At 42.0% G+C, this 17197-nt stretch overlaps 1 protein-coding gene across 1 annotated transcript in view; it reads left to right on the plus strand.

Moving 5' to 3' along the window:
* The window catches only part of MLPH (melanophilin), an 88264-nt gene that overhangs the window by 22960 nt on the left and 48107 nt on the right, over positions 1-17197 (plus strand). Inside the window, exons 3-8 of the mRNA XM_063115868.1 lie at positions 2365-2586; positions 4314-4468; positions 8738-8776; positions 11293-11384; positions 13031-13156; positions 13613-13811. Coding sequence (XP_062971938.1) covers positions 2365-2586; positions 4314-4468; positions 8738-8776; positions 11293-11384; positions 13031-13156; positions 13613-13811 — 833 coding nt within the window. The remainder of the gene's footprint in view (positions 1-2364; positions 2587-4313; positions 4469-8737; positions 8777-11292; positions 11385-13030; positions 13157-13612; positions 13812-17197) is intronic.

Raw genomic sequence — 17197 nt, forward strand, 5'->3', positions numbered from 1 at the left:
CATCAGCCCCTCTTAATGCTAAAAAGTCCTCTAATGCTTTTACTGGGCACAACTCAGAGACATGGGCAGGTAAGAAGGAAACCCTCACTCTCCATCCCCTTTCGTCCGAGTTGGACCTTCTCAGCCACATCTGGGTTGAAGGAAACATTCTGATATGCTGGGGCCCTTCCTGTGGTGTCGTCTGTTGACGAAACCACCAACTCAGATATCCAAAATGCCCCCCAAAAGGCTATAACAGCTGCAGCATGGAACAAAGTAGCCTCAAATGGAGAATTGTATACTGACGGCCAGGTTCCCAATAAACACAGCAGTATGTCTGGAGATAGCGGCTGCGTAACGTCAGCCACCCTGGGTGCCTCCCTTGCCCAGCACTGCAAAGAGCGCCTAATCCTAAAATCTCTGGTGTTATCCGTAACACCTTTCATTTTGGATCAGAAGGCAAGTGCTGCCATCTAACCTCTGAAGGTTCTAGCTGATAGTCCCTTCCGCTGGGAATGGACACAAAATTGAAGGAGATGCTCCACTAGAATAGGCCACAACTGGTGCTGTCGGCTATGGAGTGCGTCATGGCTATGGCATTATCCAAACTAGTTATATGCCTAGCCCTGAACCAGATATTGTGGTGAAGACAGTGTAGTGTGAAGGCTTTGACAAAAGCCATCACTCTTGGGTTATGTGAAGATAGTGTATTGATGACCCCAACAGTGGCCAGATTGTCACACTAAAAATGGACAACTGAACTGGCATATCTGTTTTGCCCATAAATGCACTGCCACATAAATCAGGGGAAATTCCAGGAATGTAAGGTCTCTATCTATTCCTGCTTCCAACCACACCTTTGGCCATCTGTCAGTGCACCACTGATCTTGCCATATGATCCCGAAACCAAGGGCTCCTGAGGCATCAGAGTGGATCTACATCTCAGTTTCTAAGGTCAACCCATACCTCCCCCTGCCCCCGATTCCCCCACCTCAGCTGCGACCCCCCCCGCTCACCCGTGATCTCCGATCCCCCCATCCCCCTGGCTCCAGTTTCCCCCCCCCCATCCCCCCTAGCTCCGGTTTCCCTCCCATCTCCCCACCCTGCCCTGATGGCTGCAGCGCTCCTGTGGAGTGCTGCTCGCCGCTTTTCCCAGCTACTCACGAGTAAATGCGGTAGCCGGGAAAAGTGGCGGAACGGGCTACACGCCTGCGATCTCGGGCTCGGCCCGAGACCATGGGAAATACCGGGCCACAACCGGTGGCAGTTATCCCGGGCCAAGGAAGGGTTACCCCTGCCTGAGGCTAGGATTCCCTGTGCATCATCTGGACTCACAGGGACCGGCCCGGGGCTCGCACCGGGCTACTCCATTGTCTAGCAAGGCCCTTTGTCTCCTAACAGATATCCAGGTAATTGTCCCCCATCATTACTACATCACACTTCCTTGAAACACTGGCAATTTGCTTTTCAAAAGTTTCATCCTCGTCTTCTCCTTGATTGAGTGGTCGGTAGTAGACTCCAACTATCATGTTCCTTTTATTCCTTGCCCCATTTATTTTAATCCAGATGCTCTCGATGGGGCTCCCAGGCTCATCCGCCTGCAGGGAAAAGTACTTTTAACATACATTACGACTCTGCCTCCTTTTCCATTTCTTCTGTTCTTTTTGAACAAGTTATACCTTTCAATTGTTATACTCTGCTCATGGGAGTCATCCCAGCAAGTTTCAGTTATACCTATCAAGTCGTATTTGCCTTCATGTATTAAGAGTTCAAGTTCGTTCTGTTTGTTTCCAGTATTCTGGGCATTAGTATAAAGACACCGAAGTCCATGTTCTTTATAGTCTGGCTTCTTTCCTACCCAGATCTGAAACTCTAATGTTTTATTAAAGCCAAAGCCTGAAAATCATCTAGAAGCAATGCAAGAACTTGTTTTTTTTAAAAAATAATAATTGGAAAGGCAGTAAGTTGCCATTCCAAATTATAGCCTTGACAGAAATGGTGAGCATGTATTATAAAGTCAAATAAATTAATATGCAATTGTAAGCTTTCCTGGAATTATTTTGCAACTGAACTATTAAGTGTTTTAAATGAATAAATGTAAATGGAATGTTCATGATTGGTTCCTCAAACTGCTGAGACCTGGTGTAGTGTGGTAGCTAATGGGGACGGGGTGGGTGGGTGTGTTCCCCAGATCTTCCTGAACTGGCTGGGTTTGGGATGTCGTTGAAGTCTGAACAGACTATTTCTATGGCATACTTTGAATTTGAGTTCTAAATACATTTGTTGGAGTAAATAATTCAACTTTTCTCCTCTATCTTCTGGCTAGATGTTGAAGTTCTTCTTCTGGCACAGGTGTTAAAGATTCCTATTATAATTTTTTCAAAGGGAACTGAAAGGCAAGATTGAAAAAGAAAGCACAAAACGAGAACTATTGTCCTGTCAGTCTCACCTAAATGAGACTCACTGCATCCACTGCCTGCAGCCCTTCAAGTTCCTGGTAAATAGCAAACGGCAATGCCTAGACTGCCAGTTCTACACCTGTAAAAACTGCAGTCGCTACAATAAAAAGGAGCACGGTTGGGTGTGTGATCCGTGTCGCTTCTCCAGGTAAATGGGCCTGCAAGGCTGTCGTTTTTATGGCAAGTATTAGAATGGAGACTGTCTTGTCTTTTTAACAGGGTGGCCATGTGAAAAGGAGGACAGGGCTCCTGTATCTTTAACAGTTGTGTAGAAAAGAGGATTTCAGCCGGTGTCATTTGTACGTATAAAGCACTGGGTGAAATCCCCTCTTCATCACAATAGTTAAAGCTGCAGGAGCCCTGCCCTTTTGACCAGATACAAAAGGGGGGAGGGCTCCTGCAGCTTTAACTGTTGTGATGAAGAGACCAGGTGCTTCATGCATATAAATGACACCTGTTGAAATTGCCTTTTCGATGCAACTGTTAAAGATACAGGAGCCTTGTCCTCCTTTTCACATGGTCACTCTACCTAGAATAACGCATGAAACATAGGTTTCTGGGCTTATGAACCTAACCCTACAAAGTACATCCCAACTGATTTTTGGTGGTGTTTGGTGTTCCTTTGCATGAACTTCCTGCAACTCCCTCTATATTCAGAACAGGATAGAAATTGGAGGGCAGGAGACGGTGCCATGTTGGAGAACTTTTTCAATTTCACTTTTCCATTTTCAAAAGCAGGAAGAAGGGTAATAGTTGTTCTTACTATTACTTCAATCCCTCTGTTCTTCCATGAAACTCAGGTCAGCATGCATGTTTCCTAACCTTTTATCCTTAGGCTGGGAGGTAGTGATTGCCCCAAGGCCACATGGCTGAGGATAGATTTGAACCTGTCTCCCTAACCAAGGTCCAGCAACTGATACACTACAACAGCTGTCCACTTCAGTTGTGCTTTACTAAGGCCTGGTCTCCCTCCCCTCAAACGCCGTATGTTCTTCTTAGAACAAAGTGGCTTGAAAATGCTTCCCTTTGTCTTCTCCTTAAGTTAACTTATTTGAGGGTTTAGTTATTCACCTTTGAAAATGGGCAAATACTTAACAAAATGTAGGAAGGACTCTAAGGAATGAAATAATATGTTTTAATATATTTTAAGCGGTGCAAAGTTTGCACAGTATAACAGACATGTATAGTGTTGCAGAAGAATCTAGAATAGTGCTGAGCCGAAAATTCCTCAGGCTCGATTTTTGCCTCAAAAAGAGTGATTGGCAGGGTGGCTGGGACCCTGGGAAAAAAACCTTATCCTCAGTTTTATTGGTTGTTCACAACCACTAATTCCTCCTGCTGCTGCTGCTTCCACTTCAGCAGCCATTTCCCTTCTTCAGTTTCTGACTGATCTTTGGCCAATGATCATGTACAGGGCATGATGGTGTCACAATACTATGTGGCCAGTCTGCCTTAGCCCAGTCATTAGGGGCAAATGAAGCCCATGAGACTGCTTTTTGTACTGGCCAGATGGCCACTCCTAGCCAATCAAGGATCACTGTGAGAAAAGAAGCCCTTTTGCATCAGTCCCTGAACAATCGCTCGTTTTGGCTCAGCACCGATCTGGTTTATCTCCAATTCCAAGGGCTTGGTTACTAAAGCCCCTCTTTCCTCAAGAATACTTTGAAGATAGATATTAGCTGTATGCATGCACACCTAGGAGGAGGAGCCAGGCTGTACCATGGGCCCTGACATCCTATGGCTACGCTAGTTCCAGCCTCTGACACACTGAAAACCATATGATAAAGGTCAATGGGGGAGTTTTAATTGATTGAACGTGACAGACAATCCATGCTGGCTGACATTTATATAGTCCCTCTTTCTTATCGTGTACAGGATTGTGCAGACTGGATCTCTGGAATGGTTTTATGAACATGTGAAATCTCGTTTTAAGCGATTTGGAAGTGCCAAAGTGATGCGATCTCTCTATGGAAGGATGACACACGGGCAGAAAGTTAATCCTACCTTGCTTGGTATGAGCAGGGGTCTTGGTGAGATCCTTTCAGTAACTTTCTGTAGAACTCTCAGAAGATTCTGCAAAATAGCATGTACTGTATTAACTGTTACCACACATTGCTATAATTATCTCTGAGTAATCACAGTCTTTTCCCACACATTTGGAATTAGTGACATGGCTCCCAAGCCAAAAAAAAAAAAGTGGTTTCCTGGCTGGCTGGCTTCCCTGCACTTTGTTTTTAGAAATTAATCCCTACTGGTGAGTGGTTTGGAAAAAGTGTATTGCGATGAGCTGTTTGCCCTTTCACTTAATACTAAAATTAGAGGCACCTATATGAAAATTAACTGCAGTTGGTTTAAAATTAATATAGCAAAATTTTGGAAGAATGGACCATTGGTCACAACTACTGATAGGAAGTAATCACATGTTTACTGTTGAGTAATCTCATGTTTACATATTGTTAATATTTTAGCTATTCAGAGTGTTGTTAAGGCTTATTGCAGCATCTGAATCTGGTTACAACTGAAGGAAGGGTGCTGGGTTATGTAGATGATGGGTCTGCAACAGTATGGCTGTCCTTGGGTGCTTCTAAACAAGGCTTTTATTGTGTAATTGCTCTGCATCACTTGCAGAGTTTTACGCGGGGGTCCAGGTGACGTTGCCTCCCACTTGTAATCCTCCCGTGTTTTCCCACTGCTTCTTGCATCTTCTTCTTTATCACCAAAAGTCTGTTAAGGAGGGAAATATAGCCCTTTCTACACCGAAGGGTGTAGAGCAGAGCTTTCCAAACTTTTCATGTTGATGACACACTTTTTAGACATGCATCATTTCGCGACACAGTAATTCAGTTTTACTAGCAAACTGGAGGTTAAACTAACCCCTTATAAGAGATACGGACACATACATAAATTGTAATACGTTTGCACGACATACCTACACACTGCAGCCGACACACTAACGTGTCGCAACACACAGTTTGGAAAGCTCTGGTGTAGAGGGAGGGAGGGAGAGGGGAGGTTTGCGGACTTACCTGCATCCATGATCCTCCCTGGTCATCGAAACGGAAGCGCAATGTCCTGGGAGGGAAGAGGGACGTCATGCCCGCCATTTTTTAATTTTTAAAAAAGGCAGGAGCTGGAGCACAATTGCATTCCAGCGAAAAGTAAGTTTTAAAAAAGGCCTCCCCCCCCCCGCACACACACTGATGTCCTTGGGCTCCCCCTGGCCCAGCTCCTTCCCTCTGCTGACCCCCGCTACTCACAGGGAGGAGGGAAGAAGCCAGGATGGGCGTTCACACCGCCCATGGTCCTCGGGATCATGCCGGGACTGTGGGTAAAATCGGGATAACTGCAGAAGCAGTTATCCCGGGAAAATGGAGGGGTCATCCCTGCCTGCTCTCAGGATCCCCTGTGCATCATTTGGGGACGACCCAAGGAAAAAAAGGCAGGTGTAGACACAACCGTAGAATAGCTGCACAATGCCTTTTGACTGGACTTTGAAGCTCTCCGCCTGGAAGCGGACCTTATGTTCTTGGCTAACATTCTTCTTAAGCACCAACAATGATACTTAGCTGAAAACTGCATTGAAAATATACTTTACTTTGTAAGCGTGTGCATCCAGTCCATAATATATTACAAAGAATATGAAGTCAGCACTAGGGGTGTACAGATTTTATTGAATGCATTTCATCTGTGTGTATCTTTGAAAAGGAACGATACAGAGAAGATTTATAGGAGTCAATTTTTGGTAAGATAATTACTACCATAATTATTAATAATTAATACTGTAATTACTGTAATAATTACAGTATTAACAGGTTTTGGCAACCAATACTTCTATTTTTGTTTCTGATTTACAGGTCCTAATGGAATTACTTGTATTTGGGGCAAAAAAGTTTTTAATTCCCCCCCCCCCCCCAGTGATGAAGACCATGTGGGTCAAAATGCGTTTGGGTTAATTGTATGTTGTATGTTTGTGGACTATCCAGTTTATATTTTAATTGTATGTATTTATTTAATGATTAAATATATTTTCTACAGACATATGATTTTATTCTAGTATGTATAGCTCCATTTGAATTTTGAACATTGTTTATATCAGTTTCCTTAAACCCCTTTTGTTTTTTAGGAGCTAAACAACCCAGTGGTTATCCAAACAACAAACCACTAGGTTGTTTGGCCCCTAAATAACCCATCAACCTGAGTTTGGATGTTACACTCACAATTGTTTACAGAAATTGGAAGCGGCTCGAAGGAGTTGCGCATCCTTGTGAAATATGGATTAAATAGCCCATGATTTGCTGCCCGGATGTGCGAACCAGGTGTCCCCCTCTTATACACACACACACACACACACACACACACACACACACACACACACACCCCTTTTCCTCATAGCTGGTTGAACTAAATGGCAAAATGATACCTGGCCAAGAGGTGGCAGTATTAGGCAGTTTTACAGATTTCTGCTGTGACAACAAGCTGCTGTTTACAACACTCATCGCTCTGTGGTTGAGAATTATTTATTATTATTATTATTATTTATTTATATAGCACCATCAATGTACATGGTGCTGTACAGAGTAAAACAGTAAATAGCAAGACCCTGCCGCATAGGCTTACAATCTAATAAAATCATAGTAAAACAATAAGGAGGGGAAGAGAATGCAAACAGGTACAGGGTAGGGTAAGCAGGCACAGGGTAGGGAAAAACTAACAGTAGAAAGTAACAGTAGAAGTCTGCACAACATCAAGTTTTAACAGTAGAAGTCTGCACAACATCAAGTTTTAAAAGCTTTAGGAAAAAGAAAAGTTTTTAGTTGAGCTTTAAAAGCTGTGGTTGAACTTGTAGTTCTCAAATGTTCTGGAAGAGTGTTCCAGGCGTAAGGGGCAGCAGACGAAAATGGACGAAGCCGAGCAAGGGAAGTAGAGGCCCTTGGGCAGGCGAGAAACATGGCATCAGAGGAGCGAAGAGCACGAGCGGGGCAATAGTGTGACATTGGGAAACTTCTGGCTTGGTGAATGCACCCAAAATTTATTAAGGAAGGTGCTTCTTTCAAGTTTCTTTCAAGTGGAACTTTCAAGTTTTCAGCAGCGTCTTCTCACTCTTGTTGATGGTTCGATTGGAGAATTGTATTCCACCATAATCCTTTTAAAAAAAATGACCTTCCAGTACCTTGATATGAAATCATACAAGAGATGGGATCATCCACATTAGATCCTGTTTAAATTGAGCAATTATATGCAGCATTCTGAATAGTTAATTAATGGAGACCTAAATAGTTGACATGCCTCTGATTTTGGCATGCTGACATAGTTGAGGCAAAATTCCGTGCAAGGCAAACAAGACAAATCCACCTGGCTGTGTTGCCTTGCTGGTTACAGCCCTGTTGCAAAGGTTTTGCTACAATTTATCAGTCGTGTTATATTTGATTATTTCAAATATGCAAGGTTGAAATAATCACAGGATGATATGCATCCTCGATTCTGTACCCTCTTCTGGCGTGGGCCACATTGCATGCCTGTTGCTGGTATTGGAGCATCAACCCATGACCATTTGGCCAGTGGAAAACTATGAAGCTTGTGCAATGTTCCAGATTGTGACATGGGTGAGCCCAGTGGCCATTCCACAACATTTTCTTAAAGGGAAATAGCACCCTTTAAAAACAAAAACAACAGCGACAAAAACCTGACACAATATAGCTGTGTATGCTTTACACGAGGACAGCTGGTTAAAGTGGTGTTCGGGCACAAGTGCCTGTACAACTGGGATTGTAATACTACACGTAATTACAGCTCTAAATCTGTTCCCCCTAAAAAGTATAAACTCCAAGCATCCCCCCCCCGAAATTAAATTGCACGTGGTAACATGCGTGTTGGTTTTCAAAGCTTACTTGGGGATTCAAGCCGACATTAGTTGTTATTATTTTCAATTGCCTTTACCAAATCTGAATAGAGAGAGATTCAGGATAGATGGATAGATGGATGGAAGTACTTTTTTTCACATAGTGCATTGTTAAGCTATGGAATGTGCCAGTGCTGCCCACCCACTTGGACAGTTTTAGGCAAATTCATGGAGGATAAGGCTACACCTGGCTAGCAGTCATGATGCTTATGGGCTCAGGCCGGCCATGGTGGAAACATATAGGCCTTTGGTATGATCCAGTAGGGTGGTTCTTATTGTCTTGTGATTTTGCATCAATCCTCAAGAGGGTATTTGCTGAATTTTCGACTCTACATCATACTTATTGCAAAGAATATTTTAAAAGAATTTAATTTTACTCACTAACTTCCTCTTATTCTAGGTCTTCATGACAGAGTTTACAGCTTGCCAGACATTAATAGTAAGTTCCTTTTTTTAAAAAAACTCATTAAAAAAACCCTGCAGACCCTTTGAGCAGTGTCACCTCTTTGAAAAAGACCTTGACACTTGACCTCACCTTAATCTTCAGTTCCTTTGATAGCAGACTTCAGAAAAACATCTCATGTGATATCAAGGAAAAGAGTATCCATACTACAGAGAATAATGTGTCTAGTTAAATGAAACCTACATATGGACATACTCTAAATGATTGGGGAGACGGAAATACAAATATATCCTTAAGGAGAAAAGAATGAGACTAAATTGGTGTTAACATAACATGGGTATGGCAAGCATTTAAATTGCAATCCCATACCCACTTACCTGAGAGTAAGTCCCGTTGAACTCAATGGGACTTGCTTCTGAGTAGACATATATAGTATTGCTCTGAAAGTTTGATCAGAAATGAGGTTATATGCATGTATGACACTGCTTATTCTAGGTCAGACCACTGTCTTCTACTGCTCACATACAGTATCTGAAAAGGCCTTTTTATTGTTTTTAGCATCCCTCGCTAATCTTAGCTCATTCTCAGCTTTAGCCTTCCTGATGCCATTTCGGCACTTCTGTGCCAACTGTCTGTACTCTTCTTTTGTAGCCTGGCCTTCCTTCCAATTCCTATATGTATCCTTTTTTGTTTTCGGCTCATCTCTAAGCTTTTTTTTTTTTTTTTTTTTTTGCCACATTGGTTTCCTCTGTTGTCTTCTATCTTTTCCCCTTGTTGAAATTGTTTGTAATTGTGCCTTTAAAATTTTCTTTTTTAAAATACTCCCACCCATCCTGCACTCCTTTTCTCATTAAGCTCACTTGCCATGGGACCTTGCTTATCATAGTTCTGAGTTTATTAAAATCAGCTTTCCTAAAATTCAGAGTACATGTATGGCTGCACTCAGCTTTTGTCTCCTTTATAATCAAGAATTCAAGTATGACGTGGTCACTTTCCCCCAGAGTTCCCGTAACTGCCACTTTATCCACTAAGTCATCCCTATTGGTCAATAGCAAGTCAAGGATAGCTGATCCTCTAGTTCCTTCTTCGACTTTCTGTAGGAGAAAGTTATCACCCACACATGTCAGGAATTTCTTGGAAGGACTGCTTTTGGCAGTATTTGTCTCCCAACAAATATCGGGGTAATTGAAGTCTCCCATCACTACTACATCACACGTCCTTGAAATACTGGCAATTTGTTTCTCAAAAGTTTCATCCTCGTCTTCTCCTTGATTGGGTGGTCGGTAGTAGACTGCAATTATCATGTTCTTTTTATTCCTTGCCCCATTTATTTTAATCCAGATGCCCTTGATGGGGCTCCCAGTCTCATCCGCAGTCTGCAACTCCACCTCCCTTTCTATTTCTTCTGCTCTTTTTGAACAAGTTATATCCTTCAATTGCTATATTCCAGTCATGGGAGTCATCCCACCAAGTTTCAGTTATGCCTATCAGGTCGTATTTGCCTTCATGTAATAAAAGTTCAAGTTCATTCTGTTTGTTTCCCATACCGTGGGCATTCGTATATAGACATCGAAGACCATGTGTTTTATAGTCTGGCTTTGTTCCTACATTGTTGTGGGCACTATTGGAGCTGTTCTCTTTACTGTGGTGCATGGGCCTTCATCCATTGTTGCCTCGAAGTTTACATCTCCCGCCCCCATAAGATTCAGTTTAAAGCCCCCCATGATCAAGTTCTTCATGCTGTGGCCGAACACATTCTTTCCAGCCCTTGTGAGGTGCAACCCATCCCTTGCCAGCAGTCCATCTTCCAAGTAGCGTAGCCCATGTCCCAGAATCCAAAACTCTCATGTCGGCACCACCTTCATAAACAGTCGTTCATCCGGAGTATTTTTCTTTTCCTTTCTAATCCTCTTCCAAGAACTGGTAGGATGAATGAGAAAACTACCTGGGCCCCAAAGTTCTTCAGTTTCCTTCCCAGAGCTTCAAAGTCTGAAATGATTTCTTTGTAGCTCTGCTTGGTGACATCATTTGTTCCCACATGGATGAGAAGAAAAGGGTATGTGTCTGTGGGCTTTGTGAGCTTCGGTAACCCTTATCTGGACAGGTTGCTCATCTGTAACTGTGGTTCTTCGAGTGGTCATCTGTGCAATCATACAACCCAACCACTGTCCTCACTTCTTTGTCAAGGAATACATGTCTGAAATCTGATTTATACAAATTCAGTCCTCTGTCTCTGGGGCCACAATGGTCTCAGAAGAACTGAGGAATAGGGCATGAAACGTCCGAGAATGCACACCGCTCCGAGGGGGAGAGTTCCAGCCAAATTCTCAGCTATGGAAAGTTCCCAAAGGAAGCTCCATGCAGGCGCAGACCCATATGTGTGACTGCACAGATGACCACTTGAAGAACCAGTTACAGGTAAACAACCTGTTTTTACAACAATTGGAAACCTAAATGCAAAGCATGTGTTCTACCACTGAGTTTCAGCCCCCTTCCAAATTTCACACCTTACATGAACTGCTAGCATCAGTGCACGTGTCTTTCCTATCCAGGTGATTACCAACTCTGTGACCAGGATGATGAAAGTGAAGAGGAGGAGACCAGTGATGTCATGGACAGTGCAGAAGCTGCACGCTATACCAGGGTAAGGATATTGGAAGCAGATATTCTTCCATTATTCATCTGTGATTCTTTTATATAATGCTAAGCTTTCTTGGATAAAGGTAGTGCTCTCTCTCTCTCTCTCTCTCTCTCTCTCTCTCTCTCTCTCTCTCTCTCTGCATTTGGGAAGTGGGGCTTCTTTGGCTTTTGGTTCCTGATACTCTTTTCCTATTGAGTCCTTGATACAGAGGTTTGGGTATGGTTCCAGGAGTAAGTCCTCCCATTTCTGTATTCACAGTTTCTAAGAAAGATCTCAATTACCATTTCTTCTCCACTGAAAACATAAAGAGGAAGCACACCATTTTGCCATGCTATAACCTGCGGGGATTGAATATGTAAACATTGGTTAATATATATTAACAAACATGTTAAGTGAGTGTGCGTGCATCAACACAGTAGGGTAACCTCTCCAGGATAAGTGTTTTATAAACTGATACGTAGCAGAGAAGAGTACAAAACATTGCATAAAAGGACTATCCTTAAAATGATTTATATTCTAGAAGTCACCTCTCACTCCTTCTTTGGTAAAAGCAGCACTAGTTAAAAATGGTTGTCTCCATGACCAAGGGCTAAAAATGAGTGAAAATTGTAGGACTGGAGAGAATGGGTGTGTGTGATGCCTCTCCCCATTTACTCCGAAAGGTCTCAGAGACTGGCTGTTAAATAAAAGAATTCTGCACTATCCATCATCTGGATTATAATATCCCAGATGCCAAAGGGTGACGGAAAACCATACCAATGTAAAACAGAACAGAGCAAGTTTATAAATAGGAGACAGACTGATAGATGAAAGTAGCAAGGCAGTAACTCTGGAAGAAATTCTTTCTGGACCCTAAATGTGAAGGCTTTTCTCCTACTCAGGAGGGAAAAATTGGTGGTGTTCCAAATTCACATCCATGCTGGCCAGAATTCATTACAGATTTCATGTTGGCTTCTGAAGGTGTTTTTTTATTAATATTATTTAGCCTATCCTGCTTTTCCATAGCTTTTTCTCATCCAGCATGAAAATTAGCTTACTAAATGTTGGAGTAGATGCTTCTTGTGGAAGCCTTAAGTTTACCATCAGAACATACTTTCATCCACACTGAACTTTGGGGAACAGCTTTATTGCTGCATTTGAAATTGCGGAAATTAATACCCAGAATATGAATTGTGCCAAAATATGCGTTTGACAGTGGAATTTGAATTTCTCTGCAAACATTTAACTCAGAATTTGCCAGTTAGGTTAAAGGTCTCTCACTGTAATTTTAAATCCCCAAATTCAGATCTTGAACTTCAGACTTCGCGTTTCAATATCTGTATCTGGAAGTTGAAATGTGACGAAATTCGAATTCGAATTTCAGAATGTAAAACTCTGAATTTGAATATTGTTATTCCCATTTGTTTTTGCACTTTTGGGTAGAAATACATTATTTTAATTAGTGTGTTTACATGTTTTCATTATAGATGTATATGGAATAATCCTTAGCTGCCATTGTGGTACAATAAAGGCCAGCAAGTGTGGAATTTGAACTCAGACATAAAACCAGGGGGGTGCAGGGAAAATCTCCTGTAGCAAGAGGGATACCATCTATTATCAACTGTATTTGCAATTAAATCTGGATAATTATACTTCCTGTGCTTTCTAAGATGCGGAAGACAAAGCGGCTGCTCTCTGTCCATCCTTTTGATTTTGAAATAGACTCGGAATATTCTGCTCAGTCTCGCCGTCAATCTATGCAACTCTCTCCAGGTCCTGGGAATGAAGGCCTCCAGGTATCAGGAAGGTGGTGGTGGTATGCTTTTGTGGCTTCTTTTGCTCTTTAAAAATTTCCTCTCCCTTTTTCTTCCCAATTTGTAGTAGAAGGAGTTTTGTGAAATTTATTAATGAAAGCTTTGAATCTGAAAGAGACTAGGAAGTTGGAGAACAAATTAATATGTCAAAGACATTAGAATTATGTATGTCCCACCTGTCTGGAATCAATCAAGTTGGTTTAAAACAATTAAAGAAAACAAGGACAATAAACAAATATGAACATAAAACATTAAAAGCAACCTTAAAACCATAACAATTTTAAAAAAAACACAAGTTAAAAACATTTGGATTTCTAACGTTACAAGTTCTCTTCTTGGGAAAGAAGAGGGTCTGTGGATGTTTTCATGAGGGGGATGTGAGCAAGTGAGAGAATAAATTGCCTCTTATGGATGTTGATAGACAACCTCTCTTCTCAGACCTTTGCAGAATTTCCAGGTGCTGGGAAAGACATTCCTTCACAGAAGGAATCCATGTTAGCTGAAGCAGACCTGGCTGCTATGTTCCAGCAGACCCTGCAGGGGCAGCAGACATCTCCTCCAGAGCAGGAGTTCAGCACTGAGGTCCTGCTTATGATGAACTCGCATACTAAACATCTGGGGGGGAAACCCAAAGCTGGTAGGTTCTCCAGATCAGATTACAGACCATCTTTGTCAAACATTGACTTAGGAATGTATGTTTTATCCTTGATACAACTAAAATGTTAAGGTACAGTCTTTTAGAGATTTGTGTTATTCATTTATTCACTAATTTACATGCAGAGATCATATATTTCAGTTGTTGTTTTGCACACAGAGAAAGACCAGGCATCCCCTGAAAACCAGTGCAGACAATATGGATCTTTTCTGTTGAATCACTGACAATCCTCCCAGCCAAATAGGAACTAATGTCATACTATTACATTCCTAAAATGGGCCCGGTCACTGTGGAGTATATGAATACCTTTTAAATCCCAGATGTTTATGATAGTTATATTAATGTTGTTCAATATGGTAGTTCCCTTCACGTGCATGCTTTCACTGGGTGTCCTATATCCTCTACTTTGCTTTCTATGCAGTGGTTCATATCGTCTAAGCACTACTTACCAATAGCTTTGTTTTTTTCTGGACTCTGATGGCTGACAAACTGAAAATTCTATCATTTAATGTAAAGGGTCTGGGTTCCATAATAAAACGTGCCAAAGTGGAACTGCTGCTCAGGAAAGAGCAACCCGACATTGTTCTGCTACAGGAGACCCATCAGAAATCTCAATTGAAAAACAAAATTAAGGCCAGATGGATTAAACACTTCGTATGCTCCCCTGGTTCTTCCAGATGTTTATGATAGATATGATTTATTCTTTGCTGTATAAACATAGCTGACTAGAAGACCAGAAAGAATAAATTTCTCCAACAGTGAAAATGGTCTCTGTGATGGGATTTAGCAATAGTAAACCCTCAAGAGATACAGGCAAGTTTTAAAGAGGTGGATTGAACAAAAGAAGTAGAATACAAATAAAAGTCTTAGAATAAACAGGAAAGATGCACCATTTAATTATGTATACACACACACACACACACACACTATGGAAGAATATATGGAAGAACATGCAGTGGTCCAGTTCCAGTCATAAGTCATCCATTCAAGAAGAATTTCACTGCATGATGAGCTGTTTTTCTAGAGGGTTTTGTGGGAGAAAGAAATAGATCCACTAACTCTGGCCTCAGTCAATGCAGCTGTCCAAGTCATAATCTGCATGGCTGCAGGAGCATCTTCAGCTGATCCATTGGGCTGCCGCTCCCAGTAAAGAAAGAAAGAAAGAAAGAAAGAGAGATGGTTTGTGCCATTGTTGTGTTCTCTTTGGGAAGGGAACCGTGCTACTTTGGCTTCCTATCCTCAGGGGTTCTAAATCACCCATACAATGAGGCAGGGCAGGGGCAAGCCTGCCAGCTCCATCCCCATCCTTCTCACAAGCCGGAGACCGGCTGCCTTGGTGCTGGGAGTCTGCTCTTACCTTCGAGGGTTCTAAATCGCACAGGGGAGCCCCCAGGAGGAGAGCAGGTCTCCCCCACAGCGGACAGTCACCTTCCACCTCATGGAGGCTAATGAGTACAGAGCAACAGAGGGGGAAGGGGCAGAGCCACTGCACGTGCCCTGCTCTCCCTCACCTGAGGGAAATTAGTGCCTGAACAGGGCTCTGGTGTTCCAAAATCATAACATAAAGTCTTAGTACTAGAACATATCCAGACTGATTACGAAGACAGGCCTGCAATTCTGGCAGCTGTGAGTCTTTACTGCATAGCACTCTGTGGTACCACATTGATTTGCTCCATTTGGCTAGGTACAGTACGTCATGCAGCAGGACAAAGATACCCCTTGTTCCCATTTCCACATTGTTCACCAGGTGTACACATTTTTGTGAACTTGTCATTCTTAAATTTACTATGGATATTATTATTATTATTATTATTATTATTATTATTATTACTACGATGCATCAAGTCCATTTACCCTCAGAAGTCTTTGCTTTGTCATGGAGTTCAATGTGTTACAGATACTATAAATACCTAGTAAACAAGATTATTGGAAACTAAATTATCCCTAATGTGGTTTCTCTTAACAAGGTAACATAACAGAAAAGTGCATGGTACAAAGATTAGACATCTGCAGTCCCTCAAATATCATTCGATGTGTTCGTAGCTTGTTGGTAGGTTTTGTCAAAATGCAGGCGATTCTGCCCATTTAGATTTTAAAGTCTAGCTATTTATTTATTTATTACATTTCTATACCGCCCAATAGCCAAATCTCTCTGGGCGGTTCACAAAAATTAAAAACATTCAAAGTATAAAACGACAGTATAAAACCATACTATAAAATACAATATAAAAGCTCAACCAGATAAAAACAGCAGCAATGCAAAATTACAAATTTAAAACACCAAGTTAAAATGTATTTATAGACTGTTAAAATGCTGGGAGAATAAAAAGGCCTTCCCCTGGCATCTAAAGGCATATAATGTAGGTGCCAAGCGAACCTCCTTAGGGAGCTCATTCCACAGCCAGGGTGCCACAGCAGAGAAGGCCCTCCTCCTGGTAGCCACCTGCCTCACTAGAGTTGAGGTACTCTAGAAAATACTGAGACAAGAGCTATCCATTTCATTTACAGAGGCTCTACGGATACTTGAGAATAGTCACAGAGAGAGCAATATGTTTGGAAAGCTCTGCATAAGCAGCTAACTATGTTATGCAGCAGCAAACTAGGCTTGACATTAGTTGCATGAATGCAATGAATGTGCATGTCTTAAATATATATAGCAGCTTCAAGGGCTGCTAAACAGCATGGGGTCTGCAAGGGGTTGGAAAGGGGCATTTAACCTGGTTAAACACACCATTATACCAGATGTGGTCACAACAGAAAACCCAGACTGCCACCCCGCAAGCTGTTGTTTGCATTGGAAACAGCATTGCATTCGCTAATTAAAGACAGACAGCAGTGCCAGCAGTTTCACTACATGTGCCCCAGCCCTTGGACATGCCTGCACTAGCTCTTAGGATCCTGGCCTCTGATAGTATAGCCAAAGCTGAAACTGAAACACAGAAACTTCTTTAAATTATGGCAATAATTCACAATGTACAAATTAAGATTAAATTATGCAGATTTTGTGCAGTATAACATAGAAATATAGAATAGTAGAGTTGGAAGGGGGCTATAAGGCCATCAAGACCAACCCCTGCTCAATGCAGGAATCCACGTTAAAGCATCCCTGACAGATGGCTGTACAGGTGCTTCTTGAATGCCTCCAGGGTGGGAGAGCCCACCACCTCCCTAGGTCATTGGTTATTATTATTATTATTATTTATTTATATAGCACCATCAATGTACATGGTGCTGTACAGAGTAAAACAGTAAATAGCAAGACTCTGCCGCATAGGCTTACAATCTAATAAAATCATAGTAAAACAATAAGGAGGGGAAGAGAATGCAAACAGGCACAGGGTAGGGTAAGCAGGCACAGGGTAGGGTAA

This window comes from Elgaria multicarinata, chromosome 2, assembly GCF_023053635.1.
Source record: "Elgaria multicarinata webbii isolate HBS135686 ecotype San Diego chromosome 2, rElgMul1.1.pri, whole genome shotgun sequence".
Taxonomy (NCBI): Eukaryota; Metazoa; Chordata; class Lepidosauria; order Squamata; family Anguidae; genus Elgaria; species Elgaria multicarinata.